The 13,110-nt window shown below is 57.2% G+C and overlaps 1 protein-coding gene across 4 annotated transcripts; it reads left to right on the top strand.

The window, feature by feature from the left end:
* Window positions 1-789: 789 nt before the first annotated feature.
* On the top strand, window positions 790-12,876 carry NOC2L (NOC2 like nucleolar associated transcriptional repressor). 4 transcript variants are annotated; one of them, XM_068986085.1, is made up of 19 exons: window positions 790-823; window positions 966-1,118; window positions 2,665-2,863; window positions 2,952-3,071; window positions 3,619-3,739; window positions 3,826-3,916; window positions 5,726-5,804; window positions 5,893-6,003; window positions 6,331-6,444; window positions 6,844-7,032; window positions 7,182-7,321; window positions 8,196-8,307; window positions 9,091-9,204; window positions 9,425-9,526; window positions 10,649-10,792; window positions 10,896-11,009; window positions 11,722-11,857; window positions 12,214-12,309; window positions 12,599-12,876. In XM_068986085.1, the coding sequence occupies exons 1-19, from the start codon at window positions 798-800 to the stop codon at window positions 12,703-12,705; spliced, it is 2,268 nt and encodes a 755-aa protein (XP_068842186.1). In that variant the 5' UTR covers window positions 790-797; the 3' UTR covers window positions 12,706-12,876. The 4 variants fall into 4 exon arrangements, with proteins under 4 accessions (XP_068842186.1, XP_068842188.1, XP_068842187.1 ...); XM_068986087.1 differs by having other exon boundaries at window positions 6,331-6,399; XM_068986086.1 differs by having other exon boundaries at window positions 2,689-2,863.
* Window positions 12,877-13,110: the final 234 nt, after the last annotated feature.

Below are 13,110 nucleotides of genomic sequence, written 5' to 3' on the forward strand. Positions count from 1 at the left end.
TTCAGGGAGATTTGGCCAAACTGGCTTCAATAAATGCTTGAATCTTTCCGCTGTCTGCCGGTTCCTGCCCTTCAGTCCCGCCCAGCGCAGGTGCTAGGGACTACCCAATGAAGTGGTCCTCATCCTTCTGATCCTCATCAGTGTCATTTATCTTTTCGCAAACTGCTCATCTGTAGCATCTCCATTTCTGTTTTTGTTTGTTTTCCGATCTGCGGAAAACTAGATTGTTGGCTTTTTATTATTGATTTGGAAAAGCTCTTTGTATAAGAGTCCTCTCTGACGCATGGTTCCCCTCACTCTCATGCATTTTTTTCCTCGGTCGATGTATTGACATCCTCACTGGCATGTGTTCACAGAGCTCTGGAAGGCTGTGGGCAGGGCTGGGCGAAGGCGACCCGGGCTCCAATCCCACCTTCCGCCAGGTCGATGTCGTTATTAGTGCCTTTTTTGGAGAAAAAGATTTGTAAGCGGACAGCGGGATTCCGCCCTACGCAGTCCTGCCGGGTCCTGGAGCTCTGCAGTCCGTCCCTCAACAGAAGCGTGCGGGAGCCGTGACAGAACCAGGCCTGCGCCGGAAGCTCGAGTCCCGCTTGCCACCCTGGGAGTTGGGGCGCCGGCTGTCTGAAAAAAAGAGATGTGAACGCGCCCTCCCGCCTAGATGCCTCCACAGCCACCGTTGTAGAACCCTAAAGCCACCTGAAGGGGCGGTGCCAGGGGCGGGGTCGGCCTGCAGGAAGTTCTCCTGGCGCAAGGGCTGCTGGGACCGGAAGTAGGGTGCACGTTGAGGTACGGCAGTCATGGCAGCGGCGCTTAGCCGCAAGCGGTGAGTTGAGGCTCCTATCCAGCCTTTCGGAGGGTGCTTACGTCCATAGGGGCTTCCCTTGCGCCTCTCTGTGTCCCTGGGGAGGCAAGACTGGGCACACTGGGCTCGTGGGGAGTCGTGACTCCAACGGCATGGCCCGCAGGCGCCTTGAGGAGCTGACGGTGGATGAGTTTCTGGCCTCGGGCTTTGATTCCGAGTCCGAATCGGATCCCGAAGGAGCCCCAGAGGCGGGGACGCAGGCGGTGCGCGCGGCAGCCCGGGGTCCGGATGGACCAGGTGGGAGTCCCTTGGCCAGGTGAGTGGGAGCATCCTTCATGGGCTGTGTGTAAGCCGAACCCCCTTAATCTTAATCTTCCTGGCCCGCCCTACCAGAAGTGTGCTTACCCCTCTTGGCGCCTCATAACTGAGGCCTAGGGACTTCTGACTCCAACCCCAGATCCTTCGGCTTATTTATTCCTCCATCGGTATTTACCGGGCGTCTGTTTTGTGCCAAGTCATCCGGATGATGGGCCAACGTTGGAGGATAGTCTTCTTTTCTGGCCTCAGAGAGCTTATAGGGCCTTGGATAAACGACAGTATGTAGGGTGGTAGAAGCGAAAAGTGCTGCAGACAAGAAAGAAAAGCAGAAAGATAAAAGAATAGGAATCTTAGCTGGGAGCGTTTAAGGAGGTGTTAATTTAGCAAAACCTAAGAGAGTAAACTGCAGCAGTAGGGGAAGAATGGAGAAGGCAATGGCAACCCACTCCAGTACTCTTGCCTGGCAAATCCCATAGACGAAGGAGCCTGGTAGGCTGCAGTCCATGGGGTCGCTAGGAGTCGGACATGACTGAGCGACTTCACTTTCACTCTTCACTTTCATGCATTGGAGAAGGAAATGGCAACCCACTCCAGTGTTCTTGCCTGGAGAATCCCAGGGACGGGGGCGCCTGGTGGGCTGCTGTCTCTGGGGTTGCACAGAGTCGGACATGACTAAAGCGACTTAGCAGCAGCAGCAGGGGAAGAATGGCAGCAGGAACAGAAAAGGTCCTTTGGTGAGAGTGCTCATTCAGAGGTGAGCTCGGCTGTGGCAGAAATGAGGGGGAAACTAGCAGGAGGTGTATCTGGAGACATGATGGTGGGTGGAGTCTTGTAGACTTTTAACCTGCGTTTCAGTACAGCCAGAAGTTATCTCATGGTTTTGAGTAGTGATGTAATGTCATGTAACTGTTAACAGAATAGGTCCCTTAGGTTGCTGTGCTAAGAGCAGCTGTAAGGGTCAGGGATGGACAAAGAAATTGAGAGATGTTGCTGGCTGGAGAGGAGTCATGAGAATTTTGAAAGTACTGATAGTGAGATCTCGTGACAGATTGCACGCTCAATGTGAGAGTCAGAGTTTACCTTTCACCTAAGCACCTGGAAAGGGGGAGTTTTCAACAACTGAGGTGGTGGTGTTCAGTTGCTAATTCATGTCTGATTCTTCAGCCACCCTGTGGACTGTAGCCCACCAGACTCCTCGGTCCATGAGATTTGCCAGGCAAGAATACTGGGGTGGGTTCTCCAAGAGCAGGGAGTGGGCAGAGCAAGTTTGGAAGAAGCCCAAGTTCAGTGTCATATGTATTGGGATTGAAATAAGTGCATTGAAACATGTAGAGAGACTGTTGAGTGTATGAGTTTGGGTTTTGGACGGAGAGAGATCTATTGAAAACTTAGTCTGTGGAGATACCCCTGCCTTGGTTGTTGGCAGCTGCTATGGAGGGAGCAGACTAAACCTCATAGATTCTCTGAGGAAGACAGGAAGCCACATTCCCCCGCCCCCTCCCCCAACCCCTCTCTCCTGGGCCTTGGCTGTGGCTGCCAATCAGACTTGAAGACCCCCACCTTCTCAGTCGGCGTAAAGGTGGTGCATCTGAGCACAAGGACCAGCTCTCTCGGCTGAAGGACAAAGACCCCGAGTTCTACAAGTTCCTGCAGGAGAATGACCAGAGCCTGCTGAACTTTAGTGATTCAGACAGCTCTGAGGATGAAGAGGAGCAGCTCCACTCCCTGCCGAACATGCTGGAAGTGAGACCCTACGCAAAGTTGGTGGGGGACAGGGACATATTTGTGGCCTCTGCATCCCATGCAGCCCGACCCCCTGTGTTTGGCGCAGGAAGCAAGTGAAGAGGAGGAGGAGGAGGAGGATGGGGTCCTCAGAGGACCTGAGGGGAAGAGGAGGGATTCTGTCCCTGTGACCCTCGCCATGGTGGAGAAATGGAAGCAGGCAGCAAAGGTGAGAAGTGGCGGGGGTGGGAGGCAGCTGACCCCCCTTCCCCGAGTCTGCCCTTCTTTCATTTCAGTGATTTGGGGCTGTGCAGGCTCAGGACTTCATTCTCTTCTTCATTCAGAGACTAGGGCTTCTGCCTGTACCTTTCTTCTCAGTTTTTCTCCAGGGCTCCCTGAAGTCCACTGTGGGGAGGATGTGGTCTCTGTGTCTTTGCTAGTTGGTGGAGGCAGGGCCATTTTGAGGGCCTTGCAGTGGTTTCTGCAGGGAAAAGAAAGGACAGAAAAGGAGAACTCCAGATATCACTTGGAGCTGGTCATAGTTCAGATCCGGGACCCTCCACCCCTCCCCTGTGGCCCTTCCAGGAGGATTCTGGACTCTCTTTGTTCCCTACATGTGGCTAAGTAACACTGCTCCTACCTCTGCTCTTGGTTTGAAGATATGGGTGAGGAATGCCTTTCTTTCAAGGCAATTCCTGGAGCTCCAGCTAGCTGCCTTTGCTTTGCCAAGCACAACTGACTGCACCCCCAACGTCTGGGTCCTTCTGCCCCTTTAGGAGCACCTTACACCAAAGCTGTTCCATGAAGTTGTGCAGGCATTCCGAGCAGCCGTGGCCACCACCCAAGGAGATGAGGAAGGTGCTGAGACCAGCAAATTCCAGGTCACGGACAGTGCTGGTGAGCTGGGGCAAGGGAACCAGGGATACAGGCTCTGTATTTGATCCTCTGTTCTGAGAATGGCATCTCTGGACCCCTCATTGCAGTGTTCAATGCTCTGGTCACCTTTTGCATCAGAGATCTTTTCGGCTGTCTCCAGAAGCTGTTGTTCGGAAAAGCCCCAAAAGACAGCAGCAGGTAAGAGGAAAGGACGGCACGGGGCTGTGGTGAGGGCCCTGCCCTGCGAACAGCAGTGGTGCTGGGACCTAGTGGCTCCAGAAGGATGTTGAAGACAGAGCCAGGCTCTTGGCAGGGCTCTTGGCAGAAGCTGGACACTTGAGGCCCTATGGGGGTAGCTCTGTCCTTCCTCCTCCCTGCCCAGATTCCTCAACAGCTGCAGCGTGTGTGCTTGGCTTTGGTCCCCCATCTTCTTGGGTCAGGATTCTCTCTTTTCTTCTTTGGACTAATCAGTCCCCTCTACTCTCCTTGGTTTTTGCTCTGTGGCACGTGTGTGTGTGTGCATGCGTGTGTGTGTGCGTGTCTCTAAGCAGGGGCCTCATCCATGCAGGTTCTGGGCCTTGACTTCCATACTAGAGGTTGCTTGAGCAGAGTGCTGTGGAAGGGCTTCAGAGGGGAGAGATGAGTAGCTGACATGGCAGGTTGTGGATTACATTGGGGCTCAGAGGAATCTGGGAACCTCCAGGGAGAGGTCTTGCTGTGACTGTCTGAATGGGAGGTGGGGGAGGCCAGGATTTGGGGATGGGGATACCTAGGTCTCATGGTGGTGGGGGCTGGACTGATGGGTCCAGCTGGACTGAAGGCGTGGCCATGTGGAGGTGGCTGTATCTGAGGGAACCAGGGAAGTTGATAGACTGGTGAAGGTGGAGGGGGCCAGGCAGCGAGTGAGTGGGCAGCAAACAGGCGGTATAGGTGGTGCTGGTGTGGGCTCCCATGGGGGCCGCTACCCTACGCAGAGCAGTCTCCATGGAGGATGGCAGATCCTGGAGGAGGTGGCACCACCTCCTGGGTTGTGGCTTTAGGTGCCCAGTAGCTGGTATCAGCCAGCAGTCTTTCAGGAGCCCCTGTCCTTTATTCTTTCACATGCTTTAGCAGTTAGAATGAACACCTATGTGCTGAGTTCTGAGTGTTGAGGGATGATGCCTTTGAGAAACTTCCAGAAGTATTCCCCACTGTTGCTGAAATTATTAGTAAGCAGCCTGGTCTCTCTAAAGTGTATGTGACCCAGGGAGTTTCCTAGTGGTCTACTTGGTTAGTATTCTGCACTTTGACTGTTGTGGCTCAGGTTAAGTCTCTGGTCAGGAGACCGAGACCCTGTAAGCCAGTGGGCCCAACCTTTTTGGCACCAGGGATGGCTTTCATGGAAGACAGTTTTTCCATGGAGTGGGGTGGGAGTATGGTTCAGGCGAGAATTCAAGCAATGGGGAGCACAGATGAAGCTTAGATCACTTGCCCACTGCTTACCTGCCATGATGCCTGATTCCTAACAGGCTATGGACCAGTACTGGTCCATGGCCCAGGGATTGAGGAGCCCTCCCAAAAGCCATGAGGCGTGGCCAACAAAAAGACAAGAGTGGCCCAAAGGAAGCCAGCTTGTGGTTCTGGTTCGTGATGCCTGGGTCAGACCTGGGAGTGCAGAATGGGTGCCTGAGCCGTGTGGGAGCTAGAGGCCAGAGATCCGTCTGGAGATTCTGGGGGAAGTGGCTGGCCCCAGCTCAGACAGGGAGAATGTTTAACCCTCTGGCCATGTGGTGGGGGTTTGAGGCTTGATGGTACCTCACCTGAAGCATAGCTAGGAGCTACGCTTGAGAGAGTCCTAGTGTGTCTCTTGTGTCTGTCCAGCTGGAGGAGCCCCTGAACGTCATGGGAAAGATGGTCGGCTGGGGTGGTGGTGTGTCTCTCTACAGGGCCCACATGCCCTTGTGCTTTGAACACTGGCCTCTGCCTCCTAATGGCCTCCTGACCTGGGGGGGTGCTTTCTCTCCACAGGGTGCTGCAGCCGTCCAGTAGCCCGCTGTGGGCCAAGCTCCGGCTGGATGTCAAGGCTTACCTGAGCTCCGTCATCCAGGTGCAGTTCTGGGAGGTGGGGCCTACCAGTCACATAGGGGCCTGGCTACTCACATCCTGGGCCTCACTGACCTCTCCTTCCTCCCCAGCTGGTGGCCTGCGTGGCAGAGGCAACAGTGGCGGCAGCCGTCCTCCAGCACGTGGGCAGCTCTGTGCCCTACTACCTGACCTTTCCCAAGCAGTGCCGCATGCTGCTAAAGGTGCGCTGGGGCGGGCACTGCTGGCTGGTGTGCAGGTGGCATTTGTGCTACCCCATGGGGTTCTGTGTGAGCACACTCGAGGTAGCAGAGCCCAGTTACTCGAGGGTGGGCTGCCCTGGTGGTGGGCCAGCTTTCTGTCACCCCATGCATGCATGTGTGGATGACAGGTCCGTTTTCACTGTGCGGCCTTCAGGAGGGGTGGCATGCTGTGTTTTTGTTCCTCCTTGATGGAGCTCTATCTTGTGGCTCCCCTGGGCACTGTGGGAAGGGCTGCCTCTGGTTGGGCTCTGGGGGGGTGGGGCAGGTGATGACAGCTTGTCTCTGCAGAGGATGGTGGTCCTGTGGAGCACTGGTGAGGAGACACTACGAGTGCTGGCCTTCGTCGTCCTCGTCAAGGTCTGCCGGCACAAGAAGGATGTCTTCCTGAGCCCTGTCCTCAAGGTAGCGGTGCCCCCAGGTCTTCCCTTGGGGTCTGGGTTGCAAGGCTTGACCTGAGGCCTGGGCAGGTTGCCTTTGTAATTGGGGCTCTTCACTAGCCAAGGGCGCTGTGGCTCCTTGCCTGATCCCAAGGTTATTCACGCTGCAGCTCTCTCCTGGGTCCCAGGCCTCCCAGTGAGACCCTTCCCCTCTGCGCTGCAGACCCTTCTCAGGGCTGCTGGACTCGAGGAGCAGGACCATGCTGAGGAGAGGGGTCTGCGGCAGATGTGTCTGAGCTGTGGTTCCTGCTGAGGCCAGCTCTGAGGGAAAGACCCTGGTGTCTGGAGGGGGCTTAGAGCTGCGTTTTGGGAGCACAGGGCACCAGGAGTTCAGAGGTAGCTCTGACTGGGGTGTTTCCGGCAGCAAATGTATATCACGTATGTGAGGAACTGCAAGTTCACCTCTCCCAGCACCCTGCCCCTCATCAACTTCATGCAGCGGACCCTGACGGAGCTGCTGGCTCTGGACACCGGCGTGGCCTACCAGCATGCCTTCCTCTACATCCGCCAGCTCGCCATCCACTTGCGCAACGCCATGACAACACGCAAGAAGGTGTGCAGGAGTGGAGCCTGACCCACCGTGGGCCCTGAGCCTTGTGGGAGAGACAGCTCAGCCTCTTGGCGGGGCAGGGGCCTTGCTGGTGGGGGCTGTGGAGTAGATAGAGGGGACCCAGGGACTGACTGAGTGGATTTCTCCGGCAGGAGACATACCAGTCGGTGTACAACTGGCAGTTCGTGCACTGCCTCTACCTGTGGTGCCGTGCCCTCAGCACCATCTGCCCCAGTGAAGCTCTGCAGCCCTTGATCTACCCGCTATCCCAGGTTATCATCGGCTGCATCAAGTGAGTCGGGGTTGGGTGAGGCCACCCGGAGGGCCTAAGGAGAGAGGAGCCAGGGTTACATAGGTGTCCTAGGGGGTCAGGGCTAGGGTTACACAGGGCCTTCTGGGGACAAGGATACAAGAGGCTGTCCTGGAGGTCAGGATAGGGTCGGGTCACCCAAGGAGGTATCCGGGAAGGCCAGGGGGAGCTAATTTTCCAGGAGGGTCTGGCCAGTGCCCCTGGTGACTAGGGTCTCTAGGGCATGGTGCTGTGACTTGGCAGCACCTGAGAAAGGTCTGGAGTCAGGCCGTCTGTGGCCTTATACCTACATTCCAGAATCCTTGTCAGCTGGGCTTCTGGTTGCCTGTGACCTTAGTCAAGAATGTAGCACACACATATATTTTGGAGTCATGGGGCAGAGGAGGTGGTGTGCAGTCTGAAGGGAATTGGGGCTTGTTTGCCCAGGCCTCTTGCACAGAGCAGATTTGCTGTGATGTGCCACGGTATGCATATTCAGTTTTGGTCTCTGGGAGCAGAGACTGCAGGAGCCATGTGTGGCCAGAAGAGGGCATCGCTGACCTCCTGACGGGAAGAAAGAAAGGTTTTCACCAGAGGCTTCCGCTTCCCCACCATGTCATGCCTTGAAATGAAACTGAGTTGATAGGCAGGGAGGGTGTGTCCCAGTGTAACTGAGTAAAGAGGCAGGTCCTCACAACTTTGGTGGGGGCCTTTTACTCTGCACTTACTTGTCCGAGCCAGGCGTGGCCACTGGCCCTGCTGGGGAAGAACCCTTCCTGAGATTGGAGCCCATTGGGTGGGGAGAGGTTGGGGCAGCTGGGCCAGGAGGGTCTCTGAGGCTGGGCCTTTGTTTACTCCCTCCTTCCCACATGCCCAGGTTGGTCCCCACGGCCCGCTTTTACCCGCTGCGCATGCACTGTGTGCGCGCCCTGACACTGCTCTCGGAGAGCACGGGCACCTTCATCCCAGTGCTGCCCTTCATCCTCGAGGTGAGCCTGTGCCCAGGGTTGTTGAGGGGAGATGCCTCCTGTTGCATGTGGCCTGATCACCCCTCACCTTGGTTCCACTCTCCTGAGTGCTGGCTCCTTGTTCATAGCATATGGGTATGACATAGCACGTAGGTGTTGTGAGGGTGTTGCTCTGCATGAAGCCTGCCTGTGAGTACTCTGTGTGGTGGGCAAGAGTGGCACTACAGGTGAGGACAGCTGCTCTGCAGGGCCGGCCTCAGAGCGCTGGTTTTAGGTCACAGACTTGGGTTGATCCGTGTGTTTGCCAGAATCAGTGGCAGAGCTGGGCCGGAAGCCCCGTTAACTCCAAAACTGTGTTCCTCTGCTTGTCTCTGTGCATGTGCATCTGTGTGTACACGTGTGCACACAGCTCAGGTCAGGAAAGGCTTCTCTCCAAACACTAGAAACCAGGACCAGGCTGTGAGGGTGCGGTTGTAGGTGAGGAAGTTGCAGTGATGGTGACCCTGGGCTGGAGGGACCCTTCTTTGTCTCCAGACGCTGGTTCTCAAGGTTTTCCGGCCCATTTGAGGAGGGCAGCAGCAGTACATGAAGGTCCTGCCCTAGTCCTGCTCCCTCAACGAAGGACTTGCTCTGTGGCAGAGGGACTCTGGGGGACCAGAGATCTGGAACTTGAGCTGTTGGGGGGAAAGGCTGTGTTTGGGGGCCGAAGGGCTGGCACTGTGTCTTGTCCCTGGTTTCAGGAAGGGTCTCTAGGGACCCAGGGTCACATCGTGTGCAGGAGGGGCTGACAGGTCCTTGGGACAGATTTTCCAGCAGGTTGACTTCAACAGGAGGCCGGGGCGCATAAGCTCCAGGCCCATCAACTTCGCTGTGATCCTGAAGCTGTCCAAGGTCAACCTGCAGGAGAAGGCATACCGGGTAAGCCCGGTCTCTGGGAGGGTCTGGAAATGCCCTGGGCAGGGTCATGGCAGGGTGTTGGAAGGCATTGTGTGTGGGGTACCTGGAGGCAGATGAGTGTGGACAGGAGAAGGCTCACTTCCCTCCAGAGTTGAACCTTGTGGGCCTCCTGGGGTTGGGGGAGCCTGGTCAACCTGAGCCCCCATCTGCCCTGATGCTGACCGCTCCTTCGCTGCCTCAGGACGGCCTGGTGGAGCAGCTGTACGACCTCACCCTGGAGTACCTGCACAGTCAGGCCCACAGCATCGCGTTCCCTGAGCTGGTGCTGCCCGCTATCCTGCAGGTGTGTGCCCGCTGCCTCCCGTCTGGATGGTTCCATGGGCCCAGACCCCTCAGCAGACCAGACCATCTCCTAACGGGCTAGCTCCCCTCATGTGGGGCTGGAGTGGGACTTTGCAGTCCCAGCCACACGGGATGAGTGGCAGAACCTGGGCAGTGTGACATCTCTGCTGACACTGCCTGGCAGCTAGATCCCTAGGTGTGGAGCCTGAGGAGTGGGCTGGCATGGGTGCACCGCGAGGACCCCAGGACCTGCCAGCGCATCTCCACCCTGCCACAGCCCAGGGTCCAGACCAGCCATGAGGTTGCTTGGAGGTGCCGGGGTTGAGCAGGCTGGACCTGGCCCCTCAGCTCTGGGTTGGGCTAGTCTGAGTGCGTGCTTTTCCAGGTGCTCCTGGGCCGGGTGATGCAATAGGAGAGGTTTGGGGTAGGAGGAAGCCGTGGCTGTCCACCTCAGCTTTTCTTCAGGCAGTACTTGGAGGGGTGGGAGGATTCTCCCTCCCCAGAGCTGCTCCTAGGCCACTTGGAGGCCTGTTTACCCTCAGCTTCGGTGCTTCCCATCTCAGGGAGGCCTGTGCCTGTGGGCCTGGTGGTGAGTGGGGCGGGGCTGCCCACACGTAGTGTGTATGCACCTGCTGTGTCTGAGTCCCAGGGATTGTGGTCTAGAAAAGGGTCAGCAATTTTAAGCTTTGCAGTCACATGGTTTCTCGAAACTGCTCAACTTTCCCGCAGAAAGAAGGACAAAAAAACTTACAGAAGTGCATGAACAAATGTGCCAGTACAGCTTTATTTACAGATACAGGTAGTGGGTGGGATGTAGCCTGGAGAGTAGATCCGTGCTGTGCCTACCACTGCCCACCCCTCTCCCTAGCCCCAGGCTTGGCGCACATTCTCCCATCAGCCCTGCATAGGCCCCCAGGGGCTGGGCTATAGAGGTCACACAGCAACACCCCCCCCCCCCCCCAATGTGCACCAGGGCTCCCCTGTCACAGGAGTGTCCTCCAGGCCTGAAATATAGGAACCCATGACACCGGCCCACCCCCTACCCCTGCCTGTCTGCGGTCACTGCACACAGGGTACAGAACAGCCTTGTGCCTAGAGCTAGGCTGAGCCTCTTCTTCTGCAGCTGAAATCCTTCCTCCGGGAGTGCAAGGTGGCCAACTACTGCCGTCAGGTGCGCCAGCTGCTCGAGAAGGTGCAGGAGAACGCCGAGCACATCCGCAGTGTCCGCCAGAAAGTCTCCTTCGGCGTGTCTGATCAGCGTGCAGTGGTCAGCTGGGGGCCAGAGCCCAGGGCCTGGGGGCACCAGTCAGTGTATGGCTGGTGTATGGGAGTTTGCCTAGGGTGGGACATGACCCTGGACTTCTGCACAGGATACCTGGGAGAAGCGAACCCGAGAGGAGGGGACCCCACTTACCAAGTACTACAGCCAGTGGCGAAAGCTGAGGGACCGCGAGATTCAGCTGGAGATTAGTGGCAAAGAACGAGTATGGCGGGGGTTCCGGGATGTGAGCTTGGCCGGGAGGATGTGAGTGGGGTCGGTGGGTGCTACACCCAGCTGCCGCTGCTCTGACAGCAGATGGTGGGCAGAGCCAGGTAGGGTCTGGGGGCTTCTGTGACCCCCAGGAGGAAAGGCCCCAGGGCTGTGCAGGGGCAGAGCATCTGCTGCCCATTCTCAGGCCTGATGGGTTAGGACTTTTGTGGGGTGAGTTCTGGGCTGACCTTGTCATGTGGGCCAGCTGTGGACCAGCAGGGAGGGCTCTAGCTTGTCTTTGGGTCTGGTCCTGAGCAGTGGGTGTGGATGGCGTGACCTGAGGGGATGGCTTCATGCCAAGTGATATGGCTGTCTGCAGCCCTGCCCTGGTGTCAGTGTGGGCTGCCGTCTGTTCTGGGGTGATGGGTGAAACTGGGGGGAACAAGAAGGTTGGAGCTTCAGTGGCACTTAGTGGCCTCCTTACTGGCCTGGTGAGGCTGCTGTCCAGGAATCCTACCCGGTGATGCTGACTAATCGTCCCCAAAGTGGCTGGGCAGGGTCCTTGCTTGGAGGGTAGGCTGGAGGCTAGGGGAGGGGTGTTGAGGGGGTGGGGAGGGAGCAGGACTGGGTCTGGGTAAAGCCGTCAGTGGGAGTGTGAGTGGGCCTCTGGCTGTGGTGGGTGGGCTACCACCCTCAGCTGCTGCTCTTGGTCCCTGTCCTTCCAGCTGGAAGATTTGAACTTCCCAGAGGTAAAGCGCCGCAAGGTAGGGGACAGGAAGGATGAGGACAGGACAGAATTCAAGGACCTCTTCGATCTGGATAGTGATGATGAGGATGATGCCCCGGACTTCACAAAGAGAGGTTTGGCCTGAGTGAGCTTCAGCTTGTGCTGGGTCCTGGGAGCAGGTGGGCCTAGCAGGCTTCCCACTTCATGGAATCACAGGAAGGGTGCTCGTCATCACCCTCTGCCCCTCCTGCCACATGGCTGGCTTTGAGGTGGGGGCCCTCCTGGAATTGGAACACAGGCCCCTAAGCCTTGTGTCACCCCCTCCCACCATAACTTTTTGGGGGCAGTTCTGGGTCCTCTCCAGTTGAACAAAGGAGAGCTAAGGGAAGGTGTGGTACAAGGCTGTGCCCCAGCCCCCCTGCTGCTTTAGCAGCCACCTCTGCATTTGCTGGTGGGTCCACTCCCATGGCTTCTTGTGCTTGGTTCCCAGGGACGCCTGGGTCCCCAGGAGCTTGGCAGAAAATGGAGGAGGACGACGATGACAGCAGTAGTAGCAGCGGGGAGGAGGAAGTCAACAAGTCAGAGGGTAAGTGTTTCCCAGAGTGAGGGCTGCTATGGTTTTTGAGCCCATCTATCTGGAGCCCAGGGCTGCCTTGGGGGATCTTGTGGGTGGGCAGAGCCATTGGCTCTAAGCTGGGCTCACGCCCCTCCCTGGGGACACCAGGCCAGCTGCTCCATCCTGGCTGGCTCTGGCAGCCGGCAACAGCAGCAGCGATAAATTAATTAGTGCTATGATTAATTAGTGATGAGTAACCTCTGAGGCTGGCTTCTTCCTGATAAAGCAGAATTTATGTAGCTGTGCTCTCTCCCTGCAGATGGAAGCCCAGACACAGAGGCGGGGCTGGACCCCCAGGAGCTGTGGCAGCTGGCCCAGGGGCCAGAGGACGAGCTGCAGGACCTACAGCTCTCTGAGGAGGACTGACGGCTGCCCACCTAGAGTCTTGCGGGGGCTGCTGTGCAGGGTTCCTGCCTCCCCAGGCAGTCAGGCGTGCTGCTTCTCCACTGGGGCTGAGCCCAGAGGCCCTGAGGTTAGCGCCCCTGTGGGGTGAAAGGGCAGTAGATGGCGGAGAGGCCTTTATTTTTACAACATAAAAGACCAGAAAGTACCAAATGCTGTCCAGTTCCTGGAGCTGCGTCCGTAAGCCACCATGGGGCCTGCTTCCCACCACAGCCCACGGTGGTGGGTGGGAATGCACCTACCCGGTGAGGCGGGCTGACGCAGCCATGCGGTGTGGCCAGCACCATGTGCCTCTGTGGCTCCTTGGTCTCTGGCTTATTTGTAGCTCCTGGGATACAGAATACTGACCCCCAGGGTCTGCACCAGGCT

This window comes from Capricornis sumatraensis, chromosome 14, assembly GCF_032405125.1.
Source record: "Capricornis sumatraensis isolate serow.1 chromosome 14, serow.2, whole genome shotgun sequence".
NCBI lineage: Eukaryota > Metazoa > Chordata > Mammalia > Artiodactyla > Bovidae > Capricornis > Capricornis sumatraensis.